The sequence below is a fragment of the Condylura cristata genome, unplaced genomic scaffold (assembly GCF_000260355.1).
Source record: "Condylura cristata isolate star-nosed mole 26May11 unplaced genomic scaffold, ConCri1.0 scaffold00030, whole genome shotgun sequence".
Taxonomy (NCBI): domain Eukaryota; kingdom Metazoa; phylum Chordata; class Mammalia; order Eulipotyphla; family Talpidae; genus Condylura; species Condylura cristata.
Genome location: NW_004567131.1, coordinates 19,323,948 through 19,348,089, shown reverse-complemented (window position 1 = coordinate 19,348,089; position 24,142 = coordinate 19,323,948). Strand labels below are relative to the sequence as shown.

General features: G+C 38.3%; 1 protein-coding gene across 1 annotated transcript in view; it reads left to right on the top strand.

Moving 5' to 3' along the window:
* The window catches only part of ITGA8 (integrin, alpha 8), a 134,647-nt gene extending 133,789 nt beyond the window's left edge, over nt 1–858 (top strand). Inside the window, exon 31 of the mRNA XM_004691269.2 lies at nt 244–858. Coding sequence (XP_004691326.2) covers nt 244–330 — 87 coding nt within the window. The 3' untranslated portion in view covers nt 331–858. The remainder of the gene's footprint in view (nt 1–243) is intronic.
* The last annotated feature ends 23,284 nt before the right edge of the window (nt 859–24,142 follow it).

Below are 24,142 nucleotides of genomic sequence, written 5' to 3'. Positions count from 1 at the left end.
ATAAAGTACACTGCTGAGGGGAGCAGCGGGTGGGTCAGGAGAGGTCTGCCACGCCATGTGGGTCACCTCTGGGGCCAGGAATCAAACTCGCACTGAAGCAGCTATGGCTAGCTCGCAGTGCTGTGTCCTAACCCAATGCACTACCAGAGAGGGCCCTAGTTCCAAATTCTTTAGAAAATATATAAAACAAAAATTTTCTGAGTGAGGTTGACTTGATTTATAGCCTGTTTTTCTTTTCCATAGTGTGGATTCTTTGACAGAGCAAGACCCCCTAAAGATGATATGACTGACTGGGAACAACTAACAAATGAGAAAACCCCTGAGGCATGAAAAGGAAAAGCAAAGCCCTAAAAACTCAATGTTGGTCCAGTTCAAAGAAAAGAAGGGACAATCGGCTTAAACAAGGATTTTCCTGTACATTTCCTGTGACCTAGGAAATGCAAAAGCCCTGGAAAATAGCATTTCATCTATACCATGCTTTGGAGAAGTTGCCATGGAGACCAGAAACCCCTTTGAGAAAGGAAACATCTTCTACACGCTAAGAACAATCAGCAAATGTGGCGGATTTCTTTTGCTTTTGTCATCCTGTGTTGGGTAGACACTTTGAAATGGGTCTGGGAACAGAGCTTGCTTTCCAGGTAAATGCAACTTAAGCCAGAAAGATGAAAATACTGTCTGAATTACTGTAGAATTTAGAGGGTGAACTAGGACCAAACCGTCCAACACTACTGTACCCAGTGGAATATTTGACACCTCCCAATGGATAAGAAACACTTCTAAGCGATGCTGTGGCTCAGGGAGACAAGCCTATTTTATTAGTGCTGTGAAAGTCCTTCTGAAACGACAAAGATAGTCTTGTGAGGACAGCAACTTATTTATTTATATTCCACTTCTCTAGGCTGATATTCTGGGCATCTAGAGGATTTGGAAGTTAAGGTTTGCTTAGCTAGCTTTTCAAATCACTCACCAAATTTCCTACTAAAGTAAGCATTTTCTGCAGCTAGATCTACAGATCTTCTGGATTTAGACAGTGTTATGGAACAGCCAGTTGGTGTTAGGATACAGTTTCACCCAACACCTTGCTACCTTCCTTATAAAATTCTACTTTCTGAAGACTCTCATCTGTTTAATTTACCTTTTCACAAAGTTGCATTTTATATTTCCTTTTATTAAAAACATTGACTTAAATAATTATTAATTATTTCCATTGACTTAATTAATAAAGCATAAATATATAGGTACTCTCCACCCAGTAGAGTGTTTCAAAGTAATGGTAAAATTTCTAGATTCTCTTAGTAAAAAAGCAATTTAACACATCAGTAAACATAACATTATTAATATCTTTAAGAAGCAAAAACAATATTTAGTTTGGGGCCAAATATCTATTTTTCTCTACTATAGCTTAAACTTGCATACACAGATAAAATATGTTAAACATAAGTAGGAAGGAAATATAAAATTATGCAAATGTGAGGTGAATCTAGAAAGTGGATTTCTAAGAATTTTCTTTAGAATTGCCTGTTCCATCTTTACTATTCATTTTTGCTGCCAATCTTTATATTATATAACTTCAGAACATAATCTTTATTTAAGCCCTCTTCCCACCATCTTGAATTTAACCATCTTGATATTTAAAACTCTTGTAAATAATCCATAACCATGTAATAATGCTATTTTGAAGTAAAATTAACCAACCAAATTCATTTAGTCTGCACAATTCTGTATCCTTTTATAATGATGAAAAATTACTATGAAGAAATGCTCAACAAATTTTTATATTGATGTGCAATATTTTATAGACCTATGTATCTAAAGCATGTTTACACTGGCATTAGTTATTTTTAATTAATATCCCAAATATTAAGTATGATAGAACAAAGAACCAAATTCCTAAAGTTTACAAAGCAGTTTAAAATTTGTATCCCAAATTTCAACAATCACACTTGATTTGAAAGATGAGTCAAATCCAGAGACACTAAATTTTCTCATGCCTTAACCTGGAAACAAGCCATTTGGCTCTGACTGCAGAACTCATTGGGAACCAAATGAAAGGCACATGGAAGGACACACTGGTGTACAGTCTCGCTGGTGAATTAAATCCTGTCATGGTAGCAATTTCCAGTCTGTCAGGAACCAAAATCTGGCTCTCAAAGTGTGTTCCTGATTTTAGGAGAGAATCACATGGGTCTCACAACAACCTCTGGGGGTCTTATTTGTTAGTCCTCTAGTCAAAATTGGTTTTACAGAACAGTCTTGTATCCAGTATGATGAGAAGGATGTCTGATAGAGGGTTCTACGCCCTCCTCTCCCCACCACCAAGTACTGCCATCATTTCTTTCAAAGTACCTGACCTTTGACCAATAGAGATTAGATCCTCAGAATCTTTTTAAAGCTTTTTGAAAGAACACACCCCTTGTTTGTTAACATTGATGAAAGAACTCAGAAAGAACTCTGAGGGTTGGACCCTGTGATGGGTGAAACAGCCGCCTGGAAGACACTAAACCTGCCATGAGGAGACCTGGGACCCAGGACAGAACAAGGTATGAGGATTCAGAGACAAGCTCCCTCCTCTTCACAGTCGCAGCCAGCAGGTGTCCTGTTCTAGCGGGATGGTCGTTGTGACCCAAAGACATCTCATAAGCCTCACGTGCAGTGGCCCCCTCTGTCACTTCAGATGTGGAAACAAGAAAGGGGACAGCTGAGGTCCCCATCATCAGTACTTGAGCACCCCCTCCTCATGGAAAATGCTCTGCCAATGCACCTGTGTGTCCGCTTCTATCCTGGCATCACCAATTGCCCCCATAATTCATAATCTGCCATGCTTCTCTTCAAATCTATCTCTATCTTAGGCGTTCCTCTTACAATTCTTGCCTTTGGCTTTTGAAATGTGGAAACAATAGGCCAATCTGGCTTTATAAACCTGCAGTTTTTCATACAGTAAACGAATGACTTGTCCTAGCTGGCACTGAAACCTCTTTGTGCACAACTTTTTCTCATTTATTTAAAAATATATGTAGATATTTGTGAAGGCTTTCATGTATGTATTTACCTTGTCACTAATAAACCTAAGGACAGTATGATGTACTTGTGATTTGTTTCACAAACAATGTAAAACGTCCCACAGCAGCAGACATCAAAGGTTTCTGTCTTTACACCTTGCCTCTTTATCACAAAAACATTAAACATGGGAAGAAATTTGAAAGAGCAAATGTACAAACCCCCTCTGGGATGATAAAATGTTCTAAATTTTGTGGTGATGTTTAAACAACTCCATGAATGTACTAAAAAAAAAAAAAAATACTGAATTGTGTCCCTCCCTGGTGGCGCAATCGGTTAGGACGCTTCAGTGCAAGTTCGATCATAGCCCTGGAGGTAATGCACATGGTGTGGCAGACCTCTCCTGACTTCCCACTGCTTGTTCTGCTCCCCATTGTTTCTGGTGAATTCTCTCACCGCCCTGCACCTCTGGCCTGTACCCCAGTTCTGTATGCATAAATCTTAAAAAAAATACTGAATGTATAAATTGGGTAAGTTTTAAGGTATATTATAAAATAGCAATAAAGAAGGTTTTTGAGAGTTTTTATTAAAGTAACATGGGTTAACAACACTGTATGTGATGCAGGGGAATAGGTTAACACCTCCCTTGATGTATGTCACGACACCACCCTCACCACCTGGCACCACCTTCACCATATACCTCTGGCCCTTCCCCCTTTCATCCCTTCTAGTCACTTCGAATTTGCTATCCTATCTTTAGGGTCTGTTTTGTCAATTCCTTGTTTCACTTCGCTATATTCCACTTACAAATGTAACTATCTGATATTTTTCTTTTTCCTTCTGGCTTATTGGGCTTAACAAAATCCCCTCCACTTTTATTATCACAAATCACAAGATTTCACCTTTTTTTATAAAGCTCAGTAGTATTCCATCATGAATATAGAGGTTTTTTAAAGTTTAAGTCATTTATACGTTTAACCATTATACAACTGATCCCCCCCACCATGCTTTTCCAGTTTTCTCAATATATAACTCTTAGTTCTTTTATGAAGTCTTCTCTTATGTTTCATAGTCAGTCAACATCAATGGCAGTTCATAAATTACTGTAATTTTCCATTTGTTCAAGTTACTATTTTCCAGCAGGCCAGATCCTCAATGAGGACAGGAACTATATCGTTCCACCTTTGGGTCTCCCACACCTAGCACCCACATCTGGCATATGTAGTCAGTGCTCAAAAACATTTGTAAAATGAGCCAATGGATATGCAAAGGACTAACCATGGAGAACATGTACTTCTGTAATCTGCTTCGATTGCAAAGCCCCAGGGCACACACATGTGGACATGTTCCTATTTATAGTGTCCGTAAAATGTTGCTGTAATAGTTACCCAATGTCCAATTCAATTAATGGACCTTCATTTGTTTAACCATCCTGAGAATAGTTGTCCACATAGTCATATATTAAAAAATAATATTAAATTGAATCCTTTCATACATGAAGCTTCTTATGGTTATTTCAACAAATGAACTTTATGAGCGTGAGACTGCTTGGTCAAAGTACATGATAATTTTTATAGCTCTTGGTAACATATTGCTACTTAAGAGCACTAGCTAAACCTATCACCTAAGTATACCATTCCCTTAATAATTCTTTCAGAGGTTTAAAATATTTTGGTAGTTGTTTTCAAATACTACTTTAATTTTACAGTTTACTAGGATTCAGTAAATGTAATGTACATGTTTAATTTTGAATTTTAGTATCTGTTAACCATTGAATAGTAACTAATTTATTGGTCAGATCTCATAAGATATTTCTTAAATAGCTGCCACTTCTCTGGGGTTTCCTTTCATGATTCCTACTGAAAGGAAACCAGTGCTGGGTTCCTTCCCGATATCCTAAAGTAAACCATGGGGTAAATCCTTCACTTCATACTGCATATCATTCACACTTCAAAGCCCAGACATAAGTAAAGACTTATGTTGGTCCAGAGGTGCCTATGTGTCCCAGATGAAAAAATGAAAAACCAAATGTAAGGATTTAGTAATATTGGTGCTGAAGATCAAAGCACCATTCCAGTACAAACTGAGTAGGGCAAGATCTCCCTGCAGAACTCACAAAAGGATCTATTCTGGGTCAGTTCCCCTGGCTAAAGTCCATGCTTGCTTATAGTGAAGGACAATGGCACTTTTACCATGTCTTTTGTAAGTAGTAAAATCCTTTGTTAGCTGGATAGGTGCAAGTGATCTTTGTCAAGTCCAGCCATTATGTATATAGTCACTTAATTATGTCAAGAATTTCTAAACACAGTTGAAATTTTGTGCCTATCAGGTGCAAACTGAGATCAGGATGCAGAGTTGCAAAACTCTATGCAAGATAGAATTGCCTTTGACAAATAAAAGATTTTTTTTTTCCTTTAGAATTCTGATGTATTAAAAGGTAGATTTCTTTAGCATGGGAAATTTAAAGAATTAAATAAAACTATAACTCCAGTGATGTTTAAGTCGATGGTAAGTTCAGAGTAGCCAGCACAGCACAGTATGCATCAGGCACAACTCTGCTCCTGTGTTAAACTTACCCCCTAAATGCCATCTGCCTGACACAAGGCCTTTTGGAATTGTTTATGAGCAAGTTCTGTTATTTATGATTGTTGGCCAAAATCCATATGGAAATGTAGCCTGATACTAGTGCTTCTTGACAATAAAAAGTCTTGATTTTAACCTCTATTGGCGCCATGATAGGACACAGTAGGGATGTTCTTAATATAGCCATGCTGTTGCTTATTTTGATTTTTCAGTATGTTGTACAAACAATCAAGTCATCAAAAAATTGTCCTCTATCCAGCCTTTAAGTGGGACTTTAAAAAAAAGCAATATTAGTTTTAAAATCCTAAATTCCAATTTTAATTCACTTAGTTAACTGTAGGGTAAAAGCATATTTAATGATTTTTATTTCTATAAGAAATCTCAATTTAAAAAACCTCCATATTTCTCCCCTGTATTAATTTTCTGCTGTGACAAAGAGTCTAAACTGAGGGAGTTTAAATAAACAGAAATTTACTGTCACACAGTCTCAGGGGGCAGAAGTCAAAAATCTAGAGGCAAGCAGGGCCATCATACCACTGAAGGGTCTGAGTGAAGGAGTTGCTCCCATGCATATCTGAAGCTTCTGGGAGTCTCAGGTACCTAAGAAAAATACATCATCCTATTCTCCCTCTTCAGATGGTGCTCTCCCTGCGCAATGTGCATCATCAGCTTCCCTTGCGGATATCTGTGTTTGTGTTTACCCTTTTGATAAGGACAGCAGGCATATAGGACTAGAGTCCACCTTAATGATACCATTTTGACTTGATTGGTCTCAGTAATCAAGAGACCAATCTCCAGGCCCTATATCCAGGAGATTGGAGACCCTATGTCCAGGCCCTCTCTGGTGGCGTAACATGTTTTAGAACTAGCACTGCAAGTTGGCCTCAGCCGCTTCAGTGTGAGTTTGCTCCTCGGCCCCAGAAGTGACCCACATGGTGCAGCAGACCTCTCCTGTCCCTCCCGCTGCTCCCCTCAGCAGTGCACCTTGTCGTTCTCCCCACTCTGTCTCTGCTGAATCCTCTCTCTCTTTTTTTTTAAAGACCCTATCTCCAAATCCAGATATATTATGATTTGGACCTTCAGTGTATCTTTTGAAGATACACTTCAACAAATATCAAAAATGTGTGTCATATGGGATAGTTGGGCAGGTGAAACCTAGATGATTTAATATGAATTGGGGATTGGCTGAAGATACATATCAGTCTTTTGATCTCAATTACTCAGCTAATATCCTAGTAGTGTGAGCGCACAATAGGTTATAAACATATTTCCTCTTGGCTTACTGCTTATATGCACTTATTAAAAGATTAAGACAATTGTACTTTTCATATAATTTACTCATCTACTCTGCTCAGCAATTTCCTACCTCCATATCCCTCTTCTCACTCTTTACTTTTCTTCTCCCTTGGAATAATCATATTATGTGCATTGTGGATGAATGTGAACTTTGTGATATTAAGAGAGTAGAATCCTCATTGTCTGGAAACTGAAGAGTGCTGATCGTGAAGTTTGTGAGTATCTGAAGGGAACACCCCTCTCTGGACTAGAGAGCTTGATCCCTGTCGCACTGCTCAACTCAAGGAAGGCGTTGCTTTTAAATCTACAGTGACCTAGAACTGATGAAGCAGTTATCATAATGGGTGGCAGAACCAAAATAATATAATAAACATCAGTAACATTCGTTGGGCATAGGTTGTGGTAGGAGAGAGTTTGCAAAAAAACAGAAGGCAGGTCTCTCAGGGTCACGAGTGGAAGATGTGTCCACCTGAGGACATCAACCACAGCCAGAACCCATGAAGAAAATTTTCTTCTTGCTTCTACTCCACCTATCTGCTCTTCCCACCACCTTTTTTACCAATAGTTAGCAGGGAATTTCCAAGAGTTTGCATGTGGGGGTGGTTCCTTTTCAAGCTGGAAACACTCAATGTTTCCCTTTTTCTCCATCTCCACACTCAGTTTCAGAAACTTGTCCAAATAAAGGAAAATAGAAAGCAATAAAAGTAATAGCAAAATGTCCTAATCATTCATCCCTGATCAACCTTCTGCTAAATACTTCATATACATTTTTCATTAAATCCTCACACCCACCATAGGTGACAAGGGGAGATCCATGCTTTACAGATGAATTGAGTAAAATATCTCAACCATTTACACCTTGTTGACAGCAAAACTGAGATTCAAACCCAAGTCTGCCTAACTCCACAAGACAGAACTATACAATCTGCCATTTTTAGCAAATTGAGGGTAACTGCTATGTTCCTGCTGCAAACAGAGAAGAAAACATTTAAGATAATGGGGTTGAAATGGTCTTTAGTACCTTAATAATTGTTTCAGAATTAAAAATTGAAATTAATGAGAACTTCCAGGTACAAAATACAAAGCTGAATCTTTTATTTGGTTTAGAAAGAACTGGTGGCCCTCCCTATTGGCGCAGCGGGTTAAAGCACAGCACTAAAAAGCTAAAGCCACTTCTGCGTGAGTTTGATCCCTACCCCAGAGGTGACCACATGGCATGGCAGACCTCTCCTGACCCACCCGGTGCTCCCCTCAGCAGTGTACTTCATCGATCTGCCTGTTCTGCTCCCCAGAAGCCTCTTGCCGCCCCTGCGCCTCTGGCCTGTACCCCAGTTCTGTATGCACAAATAAATAAACCTTTAGAAAGAACTGTACTTAGAACCACAGAAAATTTGTTCTCTTCTACTTCCAGAACTCAATTTAGAATCTTGTACATGATGAAGCATTCCAAAGTCCTTCAACACCTAAAAAGTTAGATATATGCTATTTTAACTTCCAGAATTACGACAGAAAAATTCATGCCTGCGTCATTTGCCAAGATGGAAATTGACTACCAAAACCACAGGGATTTCAGAGTTTGAGACAGTATATTTTAGAGAGGTTTTCTCACACCAAAAAGCTACTGATTAAAATCTAACTGGGCAGCCAAAAAAAAAAAAATCTAGACTCAATATTTTTAATTAAAAAAAATGCCAGAATTTTAATTTAATTTTTCCTTTCAATTTCCATTTCAGGACTATATTTATATAGACTTCATTTAGTGTCCTAGCAAAGCTGTCTAGTGATCTCATTATTTAGGAGTCTAATATGATTTTTTTTCATCTTTTGGAAACCAGAGGCAATGAAGGATTAACCCTTGGCAAATAGAATTCCAATTTAATCTGCAATCTAGGAGGTCTACTAACCACATTGACTTCAATTCTATTCATATATGGTTCAAATTCTGTGATTTTGAAATGCCACACATTATTTTCTAATCAAGATACTGTCCGTAAAATTAAAATAATAATTTCTCCTAACACAATCCGCCACTGGACAGACAGAAGATAAGACCATAGTCTGCTAGCCTTGAACTCTGGGTCAAAGAGATGGTATGATATTGCTTTGCCTCATGTGATGCTGCTGGGAAGCAGGAACTTGTAGGGGGAGAGGGAAACAGAGAAGATGCTAAAATTTCACTTTAAGTGCCTGGATCACACAATCTTCAAGAATTAGGAGTTGGAAAGAGTGTGGGCAGTGGGAGTGAATGTTGGCTTGCTAATAAAGCTTTCTTTCCATGGACCCTATCATTTCCTTTAGACGGGCATACCAGGATTAACCTCCTTGTCCCTGGAAGAGAATGAGAGGCATGTGGAGCAGAACCACCCCATCCTAGACCAGTGTAGATTAATTGACTTGTACCAATCTGCAGATTCAAGAGAAGTAATATATATTATTATATAGATGTAACACACACACACACACACACACACACACACACACACATACACACACAGAGCTTCTCTGAGCGTAAGGCAAGCTTTCAGAGACCTGAGTCCAGAGTTCACACTCAGCCAGTAGACTGTGCAGATTCTCTGGAGAATAAAGATGCAGGGCAAATAAGGCTGTTGTGACATGCCCTGAAATCTCAGCTCCATCAGTGCTTATCTGGAGGGAGCAGCAGCCCATTGAGGAGCCATGGCCAAGCGCTCTCAGTGGCAATGAGGGGCAAGGGGTGACCTGGCGCAGGTAAGTTCTCTCTCCCTCTACTCCCCCACCCTGCCCCCACCCAGTCATATGGGGCTTAAATGTTTTTTAATGACTTTAATAATTGTCCCAGAACTAGAGAATTAACAAGAACTTCTAGGTACAAAAGTACAAAGCTGAATCCTTCATGTAGTTTAGGAAGAACGGGTGTTCTCAAGATCACCAGGGAAAAATTCTCCCTAATATTCACTAAAAGAGGGTTCCAGGGTAGAAAGGGGAAAATGGCTCTTTGGTTACATGTTGTGATTTGAGTATAATGAAGAATTAGATGTGTAATAATATGTACACATGTGCTCCGAGCATTTTATAAGTTCCCATGGGTAAGTCTAATAGGTATCTATGCATCACATTATAAGTAATTAATATGCTAGCAATCCTTTACAGCTTTTAAGGTGTTGTCACTTTCAAGGGAGACTTCTTTCCAGACTATTACTATAATGATGATATTGCTTGAAGTATGAAACTGCCTACTGAATCGTGAAATTTTCTCTTTTGGACTTCAGACCTTCCTCCAGTCAATTAGGTACCTACACTTACACGATATACACCATAGACATATAACATTTGCATTTTGTTTCTACCTCTCCAAGCCAAGTGCCAGCACATATCAAAAAATTAAAATAACATTCTCTTGGTTATGCAGAGACATAGTATTGTACCCTCCCACTCTAAGGTAAAATACAGACATCCAGCTATTTGGATTGTGCCCATGAGTTGGTCTCAGAGTAAATTTGGGGTTGTAAGAAGTAAAGCTAATCCTGCATGCCCATCAGAGGTGACCACAGAACTCAGGAGCCCTATCCTGAACTCTACCCATTCAATACTGTCCCTCACAGACATTCATAGCCCTTTAAGCATGACCTCATCATCATGTCATCTCTTCATCTATACTTAACCAAAAACCTTGTCTTTGGTGTCATTTTGGATTCCTCCTCTTTCCATCCAATCACTATGTTCTACTAATGTTTTTATTCTTAAAGTTATCCCAGTATCACCACCTGAATCAGTTCTTCATAAATTACTGCCTTACCCACTTAACTAGTGTTCCTCTCTCTCCCCTCTTCCCCTCCCTTTCTTCCTCTCACCCTCCCTCCCTCTCACGCACACATAAACAGACACAAGCACACACAAAATCTCTCTCCATTCCCAATACTACTGTCTGTAAGACAATTACATTAAGTTGTCCTTATCATTTTAGAATTAAAATTTTTCTTTGATATACTAGCATCTATTTTTAATCTTGTTTTTTGACTCAACTTTATATTGTTGTTTGTTTGTTTTTGTTCCTCATAATACCATGACTCTTACATGTCTATCCAAAGGGCAGGAGAAAAAAAAATAGATTCTGAGAAGTATTTATGACTGCAGTTTCAATTCACTATCTCCTGCTTTTGAATTCACATAAGAAAAGAAAAAGCATCCTTCAGTTGTGTTTTACTCTAGACAAAAATTATGAGGAGGGAGAAAGAGTGAAGGGTTACATCTGGAGAGAGTTAAGTTCTGTGGCTGGAGAAGCAGCTGGGACGATGTAATGTGGCAGCTTCCCTCATGCAGCCATTTTGCTTTAGCTTGAAAATGTGTGGGTTTTCAAATGATGGGGATTTTATTAAGGAGAAGAAGTCCAGTGTGTTTTCACAGAGGAAATTTAGTATTTGTTCTATTAAATCACTTTCTGCCCTGAATTTATTGACTAGGAAGATACTATTAACTAAAATTGGATGACCTAGGGGAAAATTCTAACTCTTGAAGAGCTGTTCACTATTGGCCACTATTAGAATATTTGGTAAGGTTGCATATGGTCTCTTTTAAATGGTTCAAAAACTTAAGGTCTTTATTTTACTGTTTACCTTTTTGATGCTCTTGCTTTAATTATTTTAGGATTGGTGGCCTGAAAATCCAAGGTGAAGTCATCTGGGGTTGGTGACTAATGACCTTGACTATTGCCAGCAAGAATGTTCCTCAAGCGCCTACGCCTTTGATGGAATCATCTGAGAGTCTGTTAGCCCTTCCTTTCTTCTCGTATCTGTCTACCTGCACCCTCTGATTAATGATAAAGTATAAATCTGGCACATAAAAATTATTTTCAAATGGAAAAGCTCCCATCTGAAAATAAAACAGTATTTTATCTATGCTAAAACATGACCTATTTTGCAAATTGCTGCTACATGTTGCTTAGAGAAAAAAAAAAGAATGCCAGAATGTTTTAAACTCTTCTTTAGGTCTGACAAAAGAATGGTAAAGTTCTCTTATTTACAAATAAGGTAGGTTCCAACGGGCGGCTCATAAGTGAATTTGTTAATAAGTTCAAAGATGGCAATTCTGAGGCATTTCCTTCAAAAGAGAGAAACAATTGACTCCTTGAATCCTAAAAACTGAACATAAATTGCTCCCACCAACTGAGATATAGCCTCTCAGGAACCACCTCTCCTTCCAAGCCTCCCTTCTACCATGTCACTCTCATCAGGGCTGTGCAGAGCTGCCATCCCCACTCCCTCACTCTGCCTGGCTCCCAGTGATGTGATCATGCGGTCAAATCTAGGGGCCACCTGTTTGCCATTGCCAGTTCTTTCTCCTGGCTCTTGAATCAGCCCTCCACCTATCTTCCTTCTCATTGACTGTCCCTCTTGGGTGGCTTTCATGTTCTTTACTGCTCAGCTTCTGAATCTTGGTGCTTTGTAACATTCCATCCTGGGTGCTCTGATTGGGTATGTTTACATTCTCTCTAGATTACCTTCACCAGTCTCTGGATTGGGATAACATCTCTGTGACAACAACTCCAGTTCTTTACTATCAGTCATGCCCAGCAGACTTACTGCTCATCTAACTTTGTACCCAATACTTCCACTTGGATACCTGGTAATAATAAATTCAAAGTAAATTACTAAGTATCTTCTTTGTTTTCTGGTTAATTCTTTTTTTGTCTATCTCCTTTCCACCACCCAAATAGCAAGGCTCTGGTCTGTGGTTTTTCACCAGTGAATCTTCAGCATGTAGAGCAATGATAAACATATACTAGGGGGCTGACAAATGTTTGTTAATCTAATGAATTTTTTTTCCATAAAAAAATAATAACAGGGCCCTCCCTGGTGGCGCAGCGGGTTAAAGCGCAGCACTAAGAAACTAAAGCCACTTCCTCATGAGTTCGATCCCCGCCTGCCCCGGAGGTGACCATATGGCGCGGCAGACCTCTCCTGACCCGCCCGCTGCTCCCTTCAGCAGTGTGCTTCGTCGATCTGCCTGTTCTGCCCTCGCTCTGTCTCTGGTGAATCCTCTCACCCTCCACATCTCTGGCCTGTACCCCAGTTCTGTATGAATAAATAAATAAATCTTAAAAAAAAGTAACAGCTTCACAAGCCATCCGAATATGATCCCACTTCTATGAATAACTAGAAAAGTCAAAATCACAGAGACAAAGAGGAGAATAGTGGTTACCAGGGGCTAGTGTAAGGGGAAAATTGGGAGTTAGTGTTTAATATGTAAAAGCGCTTCAGTTGGGGATAGTAAAAATGTCCTGTAACTGGATAGTAGTAATATTTTCACAACATAAGAATATACTTATGCCAAAAATGTATGTACTTAAAAATGATTAACATGTTCAATTGTATGCTATATAAACATAATCATAAATAGCCTCATCAATACTGAGAATCAGTTGAAACAAATCTTTTCATTGACAATACCCATAAATATCAAAGCTTAATAGCTACAACATTCATAGTTTACATATCATCACCTAAACAGAACTTGATCAAATGGACATATTCATGGCTTGTCACAAAAGTTATATACACTGGACTTTCACTGTATTTAATCAACTTTTTTGAGGTAATGTTAGTTTACAATACTATGTAAGTTTCAAGGGTACAACTTCACACCTTAACAACTATGTATACTCTACAATATCTGTTACCAAGGGTCTAGTTCATCCACAAACATCCAATCAACCCCCCTACCCATTCTTTTCTCCCATTCCTCTTCCTCTCTGGCAAACACCATTCTATTGTCAGAATGTTAAGGCTGCTTTTGTTTTGTTCTTTGCTTTGTTTCTTTATCATTGACATGAGTGAAATCATACAGTGCTTACCTTTCTCCATCTTATCATTTTCACTCAGCATAAATCCCCCAAGTTTCATCCATATTGTCACAAATGGCAACATTTTATTCTCTTAATGGCTGAGTAGTATACCATTGTGTATGTATGACACACTTTCTTTACCCATTCATCCATCAATGGGTGCTTAGGATGCTTTCATATCGTTATAATAGTGTTGCAATGAACATAGGGTTAAAAATATCTTCTCAAATTAGTGTCTTTATATTTTTTGATAACTGGAATTGCTAGGTCATCAACTGAAAGTGTTCATGAATACTTGATGCAAATTCATTGTCTGTGTTTTAAGTTCTTCAATAAATTGCTAATCTTCTCCTGAAAAGTATCAGGCAATAGATGCTAAATTTGAATGCTGAATCCCATAGCCAAACACTTACTTTTTTCTATTTTTTCAGCCACCCTTCTTGCTTATTTTGAAGATCGCCTATCATGAAGTTTTCACATGTTTGAGGATTACTTTTTTCCTTCAGAGTCATGCCTACTGCCAAATAATTTATCTACTGTGTATGTGCAACTGCTCCTCCTTTCTCACCATTTGCTTGTGAGTTGCGGTCTCTAATATCTCCCCATCATAATTTCATGCCTTCCCTTACTAGTCTTTTCAGCTGTGTCATAGCTCTAGCACTTACTTCTCATGTCAGGGTCACAATGTCCCCAAACACCTGAAAATGCAGTGAAAGCATAGAGAGCACAAGTAGACTAATGACCAAGGGGGGTTTCATACCATCTGTTGACACAGAGGATGAGTCATATGTTCCAAATTACTCACTTGTGGCCTATGAACCATAATGCAGCTCACAGACATAACTTTGTTGTTTATTTGAGATTTATTTGGCCCATAAAGTATATTATATGCAAAGCTTTATACTGCATATAAATATCCTGATTTATGGTCTCTATTGAAAAAAGAGCAATAGATGAGTCCATGATCTGTAGCAACAACCAGTTGTCATGAGTGGCAGAACCCCTTTAACCTAACTAGGCTTTCTAGGTAACAAAAATCCCCACCCAGCCTATTTCACTCAGGGTCCATTTATCCCTCTAAGGCATTTGAATTGGTGGTTCCTACCTACATGAAGGGAAAGCAGTCTTTATATCCAAGATAAAGTCTCAGAAGAGAGGCTTCCAAATATAAAGAAAGTCTTGCTCCTTGATGGCAAATAACCCACGGACAAATATGCCTCAAACTGATAAAGTTACTGATATATATAAAATCAAATAGATGTATTTTTAAGAAATATTTTAGACTTTGATTATATTATTTTGAATGATGAAAAGAAAAATTTCATCATTCTAAGCAATATTATGATGTACAGCACACAATAACAGAAGCAAGACCTGTAACAACAAAACCCCACAATAGGGCACCATCTTCCTGATAAACTCCTGCCACTCACAGTCAGATAATTGAGGTTGACTCCATGTCTATCCAGAATTACAACCAGTAGTTGGGAGTGGCAGTTTCTTTAGCTCAGGTCTTTATAAAGATGGAAAAAATGATTAATTGGGAATGATTGAACACATACTCTATTATGAAAATATATGCAATAAAATGTATAGGAAGAGAAAGGATAGATACTGTATAGGTATGTATGTATGTATACATATATATGAACTGTAAAAGAGCTGTTTCTATCATTTCCCTATGCCTCATCATTAAAACCAAAATGATAGAAGTGGAGAAATGAGTTTACACACAAGCTGGCTTTGGCTAAAAAGAAATTAATTGATTAATGTAGCAGAAAAAATCAAGAGTTGCTTGATCAGAGGATCTAATCTATCTCTTTTGTACTTTAGTTTCTCATAACTGTACTTGATTTTTGGCTCTCTGTGGCAATAAGATGGCTCCTCACATCTCCAAAAGTAAACCTGTAAGATTTTTGCCTTAGTGCTTTGTCTTTACTGAATAATTTCATTTGGTTTTCTTGTGGCTTATCCAAGCTTAACTAATATATTTTTTAAAAAACTCCTAAAGGTTCCAGGAAAAGTCTTTTACTTTTAATATATCCAACACTTAACTATTAACTATAACCTGAATCATATACTCATAAGTGATATCAAGGAGGTCATCTTACACTTTTACACATGAGAAGGCTAACATGGGTTTCAGTGTGAAGAAGCATTACATTGAATGTGGTCTTGCCTTTTCCATCTGCCTTTACCCTTGGCCTGTGGTTCCTACTTTACTTTCAAAGCCAGCAGCATGGCATCTTTAATCTCTGCCTGACTAACATCTTTTCTGCCTCCCTCTGTTATTTTACTGGACCCTTGTGATTATATTAGGTCCATCCAGATATTCCAGGATAATATAATATTTTTTAAAGATTTATTTATTTATGCTTACAGAACTGGGGTACAGGCAAGAGGTGTGGTGAATGAGAGCATTCACCAGAGACAGAGTGGAAAGAACAGGCAAATCGACAACGTACACTGCTGAGGGCAGGTCACAGGAGGTCTGTCAAGCCATGCAGGTCAGCTCCCTGGCCGGGGATTGAACTTGTGCTGCAGTGCCTTCAATGGGAGAGCTTCCTAATGTAGTGCTTTAACCCATTGCGCCACCAGGGAGTGCCTGGAAAATCTAATTTTAAGATCGCCTAAATAGCATCTATTGTTCCTTCTGCATACTTAATACCTGCTCCCTGCCATGCAACATGACATATTTACAGGTTCTCTGGATTCACACATAAATATCTTGGGGGATCGGCTATTATTTTGCCTACCACAAAATCCAAAATAAATTCTCTTCCATAATCTCAAGGTGCTCTAACTCTATCTGCTCAAGATTTCTTCATTCCTCAGAATCCTTTCTGCTAAGTTCTTATAAATATATTCAATAATTTCATTGTTAAATGAACATTGAGTAATTAATTACTCTAGATAAAGCATTGTTTGGGTACTGCAGTAATAATTATGAGCAAGATGCCCCCTTCCCTGATGGAGTTGCAGACTCATAGACAAAAAAATTTACAAATAAACTAAACTTAAGTAATAGTTAATTTTTTATCAATCTGCTTCCTTGATGGCTTTCTTTTTCTCCAAATTGTTTTGAAAAGTATTGGCTACATTGTGGAAATGGTACAGTTCTTTTTCTCATTGAGATTTGTGTCTATACATCTTCATGATGATTGGGACACACAGAGAGGAGATAGCTGCAGCTAAAACTGCAGTGACACTTCCTGACAAAACAGGTTTCCATGCACAGACAAGGGTGGTCGTGACTCTCCACTGATCATCTTTACATGACACCTTCCCCGTCCATGTTCCCCACCTCTGCCAGACATTTCACATCCAATATCACTGTAGGCTAAATTAGTAAGAACTGTGGAAGTATAAAAACAAACAAAAAGGGGCCTCCCTGGTGCCGCAAAGGGTTAAAGTACAGCATTCAGCAGCTATCCTATCCAGGCCACCGCAGTGTGAGTTAGATCCCTGGGCAGGGAGCTGACTCACATAGCACAGCAGACATCTCCTGACCCACCCGCTGAGGAGTGTATTTTAGTCAAGCTGCCTGTTCTGCTCCCCACTCTGTCTCTGGTAAATTCTCTCACCCCCTGCACCTCTGACCTGTACCCAAGTTCCTGTATGCATAAATAATTCGTTTATTTAAAAAAAAAAAAAAAGCAAACAAGAGGGAAGGAAAGGGATGATTTCTATGAATTGTGAGAGATAAAAAAGAAAATAATCCCAATTATATAGAATATATTTCAGCTCTTGAAATATTATGTCCAAAATCCTTTTATCACATACAGAACTTTCAGGTTTTTAATTCAATTGTCCTGCTGCATCATGTTGACCATGTTTATGCCATATTGCCCATATTTGTAGGAAATTGATAAAAATGTAGCAATCCTTCACACAGCTATGAGGCTATTTTTAAAGGGGTTTAAAGCATGGGGCAAGTCTTTGTACACAGGTCAAAGGGTTTTGTATACAATCACTAAAAATTCTTTCAATAGTTCTGTAGCTCAAGTCACATTTTATCTTTGCTATCTCACAAAGAATCATAGGTCCCTTAAAAACATGACCTTGAAAAAATCCTTTTAATTATGTGTTGACAGCAGCACTATCTACTCCCTCCTTTTTCAGTTCACTTTCCTCCCCCAATAGAAATAAAACAAATATTCACCCTGAAAGAAAAACTCTTGCGCTACAAGACATGACAACAGGTTTAAATCTCTACTGAGTACTTCATATTGTTGAATTAGTTAACTTTCACCCAAAATGAGCAACTTAATAAGAGTGGTCATCACCTGTAGACATTATTCAATATAGTTCCTTATATTCAATATAGTTTGTTATATACTATATTGATATAGAGTTCTGGCTGTATTACGAACAAATTCTAACACATGTCAATATAGATACCTTCCTCCTATCCATAATTTTGTAGTTATGCATTTTTGTTCATTTCATTTCCACTGCTATGTTAGTGAATGTCCCCACAATTGAAAGGATTAAATTGAGGAGCATTATAAGATTTATTTACAGAGGACAAAATCATCTGTGGCCAAATGGGGATAAAATAAATGTTCTGACCTCTCTTTTATCCCATCTTCTGCTCTCCCACCATATCCTTCATTGGCCAGACCCAGAAGCCTGAGGGCACGTAACTGGGGCAGTGCCAGCCTCAGCAATCAACTTTCGGGGGCACACAGTGTGTGTGTGAGGGACAGTGGGCCATGAGGTGGAGGCCATTCATTTTATGTTCCTTTGACATGTGCCACTCTGTTTGTCCCTTATTTCCATAGTAACAGTAAAAGTTTGGAAAGTACCTAAATTTGATTTGGAAGGAAGAAGAGAATACTTAAGGTCCCAAACTCATAGCCTCTTTTGCCCAATATAGCTAGTTCAAATCAGTTGAGGTATGGTCTATGAAACTCTACACCATAGTTTAAAAGCAAGAGAGGCAGTCATATGGTGTGAAATTTGCAGACACTGGAGATGGACAATCAAGTCTCATGACCCAATTGCACCACACACCATATGTGTGGACAGCAAGCCTTGAATCCCTCTGTGCTCCAAGGCCTTCATCTTTACTTCTTTAATTATGAGGATTCAATAATTCTTTACTTCTTTAATTATGAGGATTCAATAATTCTGTAAGTGTGAAGTTTCAGTATAACATCTGACACACACAAAGGGCTCAAGAAACGTTAGCTGTGTTGTAAGCAACAGTACAGAAAGGTCTTAGACACATGGTTTAAGAAACACACACGTGCACTCATGCACATGCACAATGTGACTGCAATATTATATCAATGTATAAAACATGTATATATCTAAGTTTGCATTAGTATCAATGAACATAAGCAGTCACTTAAAATGTTGGGGTTTTTTTCCATTAATCCTTATTTGAACAAGGTGAAGTTAAAAAAGTAAATTATTTTTCAAACAGAAAAAGGACTGGAAGAAAGTACATCAATATGTTCACAATGATTGCTTTTGGATAGAGAAATGATGAGCTAATTTTGCTTGTTTTTTCTTTTCCAAATTCTCCTTCAGGCTTATATATTGCCTTAATAACAAAATTTAAACAATCATGGCTTAAAACAAACACATTGATAACATACACTAATAGAAATGGTGACATTTAAAAATAAAGACCCTTTTCTGTGCTCTGATTGTTTTCATGTTCCTCAATGAACTTTGGCAGACTTTCTTCTCTGCCTTTAAAAAAAAGAAGCATGAGGGTATGAAAAAAGTAACAAAAAATAACTCCTGGTAAAGAGGTCATGTGAATAAAGATGAAAGGATTTGGAATCACTTGATTTGGAAGGAAGATGAGATTACTTACTAAGGTCCCAAACTCACAGCTTCTTTTGCCCAACATAGCCTTGAGATACATGCTATGTTTGACAGTGGCGCTTAACACAGTTGTGAATATGGAAACCTTTATGTGGGCACACACACCCCATTTTCTCATGGGTCCCATTATTTCTAATTGTCTCAAATCCTTTTGCAGCTTTTATTTATGATCCCTGCATAGCCCCTAAAAGCATTTCAGCTTGTGAAGCTCAATTAAACCCTAAGAACATTACCAAGAAGGAACTGAAAGTACTTCAAGAGACTTTGATTAAATAAGAAGAAATAGTCCACAGCTTTAAATCAAAGAGAGCTTTTGCAGACCCATTCCTGGTGAGCTTTAATGGTAGGATTTTAATGATCTGTCGCCAATGATTTTTGTGTAAACTTACATTGAGATCAGGCATTCGAATACTGCCCAAGAATAAAGTGCTGCAAGTCCTAAAATAAAGTCCAGTGTCTGTGGTAATCACCTAAAGTACTTAACAAAAATGCAGATTTCTGAAGTTACCCAACTCCTCTCTATCCTTGAGATTCTGGTTCATTAGGTGATTCTAATAATAGAGGGTTTAGACCATGTTTCAAGAAACAATACTGTCACAGATACCATTAGGGGTGCCCATTAACTTACAACTTCTCTCTCCATGGTGTGAGCCTATGGACCTCATAGATTTTGTTTAGAGTTTTTCCCCTTTGGGTGTTACTTACTGGCTCAGAAGAGGACATCTCCCTCAAGTTGGACCTGTTAGATTCTCCATTCTGAAGACTTGAACTTGGAATTCATTACTACCAATAATCTCTACTACTCTTTACATAGAAATTTCATATGCTCCAATTATCCCATTTCTGAATATTTACCCAAAGAATATAAAAAACACTCATTTGAAGATATATATGCACCCCATGTTCATTGCAGCGTTATTCACAATAGGTAACAACTGGACACAACTTAAGTTCCCACGGATAGATAATGATAAAGAAGAGGTGGTATACCTCACCCCAAAGAGAGTGGCACATCTTCAAACAACTAGCAACAACAAATGTTGGCGAGAATGTGGTGAAAAAGGTACTTTCCTGCACTGCTGGTGGGAATGCAAACTAGTACAACCACTATGGAAAACTGTTTAGCGGTTCCTAAAACTGCTTAACATGGAGCTTCCCTACGACCCAACAATCCCACTCCTAGGTATCTACCCAAAAGACACAAAAACACTGATTCAAAAAGATACCTGCACCCCCATGTTTTTGCTGCTTTATTTACAATTGGAAAAACATGGAAGCAGTCCAAATGCCCAATGGGTATTACTCAACAACCAAAAAAAAAAGTCTTTTGCAGCAACTTGGATGGAGCTGGAAAAGATCATGCTTAGTGAGATAAGCCAGAAAGAAAAAGAAAAAATACCGGATGGTTTTGCTCATAGCAGGAGTATAATGGACCAGGCGAGAAAATAATAAAGAATAATGAACAGTCATATACCAGAGACATTTTGGGGAATGGGATCAAACGGGGGTGGGGGAGGAGGGAAGTGCACAGGACTATGGTGTGACTTGGTAGTAGGAAACCCACGGGGATTACAATTGAGATGAAAAAAAAAATGTACAAAATGATGTAAAAATAAACTATTATATTAAAAAAAAGAAAAAGAGGTGGTATATACACAATGGAATACTGTTCAGCTACTAAAAAACACAAGATGAAATCCTGCCATTTGCAACAACATGGATGGACCTAGAGGGTAGTATCCTTAGTGAAATAATTTACAAGGAGAAAGACAAACTCAGTATGATTTCATTCATATTTAATTTATAGAGAAACCAAACAAATGGGTGAACTAAAAAAAGCCAAAACAAATCTTTAGACTACAAGATCGTATAGTGGTCACCAGAAGGGAGAAAGGAAAGGAATGGATAACAGGTTAAAGGGGTCGGTCTTGTGAAGGATTGGATTTTTAGTGGCAAACTTAATATAGTGTTAAGTTGATTTATGATACAACTCATATAATGTTACTATGCAATGTTCAATGAAAATTATTATTAAAAGCTCAATAAATTATCAAACAGGAAGGATGGACAGAACAAAAAAGCATAGGCAAAACTGTTTATTCCTCCTATATGCAGAAGCAAAGAAAGCTAATGTAAGGAAATGAAGCAGCAGTGGTAAAAAGAACCAACCTGAGAGATTCTGCTGTCCTTTTTAGGCAACAGTAGCTGCAATAACAAGCATCCCCAAATGTCAGTGACTGACAACAACAGAATTTTATTTCTGCTCATGATCAGAACCAGGTTCCCTCCATCTCCTGGGTCTGCCTTCCCCTGGGCCTTAGATGTCATTTCCACTTAGCCAGAGGATGGGATAAGAAACATAAAGGGAGTCTTTGTGGGCTAGCGTGGGAGAAGATGTGTTTGACTGATCAGAAGTCAGCCACAAGGACCTACATAATTACAAGGATTTCTGGGAAATGTAATCTTGATGAATTCCTAAAAGAAAATGGGAGATGGAATTTGGTGAACACTTAGCATTCTCTGTTACAGCTTCAAAGAGAGAACAGTTATGTAAAAACAAAAACTATTAACCAAAAAAATGGAAAATAAGCATTGGAGAGGATATGGAAAAACTGGAAGCTTTGTGCATTGCTGATGAGGATGTAAAATGGTATAAAATGTTGGAAAACAGTATGGCAGTTCCTCAAAATAATAACCATATGGTCCAGAAAGATCATATCCAAAAGAACTGAAAGCATAGAGTCAAACATATACTTGCCTACCAACGTTCACAGCATTTTCACAATTACCAAAAGGTGAAAACAACCCAAATAGTCATCCATAGACAAATGGTTAAACAAAAGGTGGCTTATACATACAATGCAATTATATTCATTCTGAGACATGCTACAACATCACAAGAGAACTAATATTATATGATTCCTAAAAGGACTAAATGGACATATCTAGAAGATGGAGAGGTTCAGAGACTGGAGGAAGGGAAGAGTATTTCTAGGCCAGAGGTCATTCCTGACCTACAAATATGAACATCAAAAACTGCCTATCTTTACACTCCCTTTACCAAAATTCTCATTCCAAAGTACCAATGTGATCACATCACCTGCCCTCCATCCACCTCTCAGAGTTTCTGCAATATCCCCTGATGGCGGGCTTATGGGACCCACAACACCAGCTTCACCCATTTCCCTACCCACCCTCTCCTTTCCTACGCCCAATGTATTTTCTCACCATACAAGGCTTCCAAGATCTTGCAAATGCCACTCCCCTGTTAGACACCTTTCTCATTCCCCTGACTCACTTATCCAACTTTCACTTCTCTGTTGAGAGTTAATTCAGACATCACCATCTTATGAAAGTCTTCTGTGTCTCCCACTCAATTCATTTGTGTTAACTGACCCTCTTAGTCTGAGGGCTTCTCACAGCATCACAAATGGGTAGTCTATGTTCATTTCCCCATCTACCCAATTGCCAGTCCTTACGTCAGGACTGTACCTTGCCTCAGGGTCCACTGAATCCATATCTGTGTCTGGCACACACTCAACAGTGTCTTGTGGTTATCATTAAGGGGTCCTCATTATTTCCTGAGACATATAATGAAGATGAGAGCCCAGTCAAAAAACGGAACACGCAAACAACATACATTGAATTTTCAATTTTTAAAATTGGTTTGAGGGATTATTGACAGCAAGCAAGATACTTTTATATACCACAAGAGTTATACTGGAAGTTATCATTTTTTCCTGCCCCCAGACTGCTAATGTTTAAGAACACAGACACACAAAATAATAAAACACAATTGAAAGCTAATGAAGTACTTATTTTTACTCGCCCTGGCCATGCTTCTTTGAGGGAATAATTCCATTTACATCTCTATAAGAAAAATCTGGGTTTCATTTTGTAAACTTAGAGCAGAAAGGTTCCTGAAGACATCCTGACACTCGAACAGCATTTTAGGGAAATTCCATGTAGTGCACATTTCCTGATGACTCCATCACTTAGAAATGGATCATGTTCAAATGAGGAAGAAACTACACTCCACAATCTGACCAGTCATCCTGGAAGCTGAGTTTAGGCATGACTTGCTCCTAATTCCCAAGAGAACACATTCATGCAGTTTCTATTTATAGGTCAAATCTAGTCACCACAAAAATGCACAATAACAAAAGATTGTTACACCCCAAGGGGATAAACTACTTAATGGAAAGCAATTGATCACTAAGAAAGAGCAGACCACAGAAGACTTAGCCCAAGTCTTGCTCCAGTAGAATGCGACCTGTGTGACCAGTTCCTTTCCCCATGTGGTAGTTCGACAGAAGCCTTCTCCACAGGCCTAATCCAAACCTTGCTTGCTGCTTTTCCTGACCCATTTGTTTCTGGCAGATGGTATGCTGTGGTACTGGATTGAGTTAAGATAGCTAGACAGTTTCAGCAGCTAGGAACATGCATTTATGAATGAAGGCATGACAAAGCTAGTGCTCTCGCTTCAGAATGGGACAGGAACAGTTCCCATATAAGGTACTGGGGTAAAAACCCTCTCCTCTTAGCCCTAAAAATAGTAAAAGAATTTCATGGTATAAATAAACAACACCTCATTCCTTCTGTAGA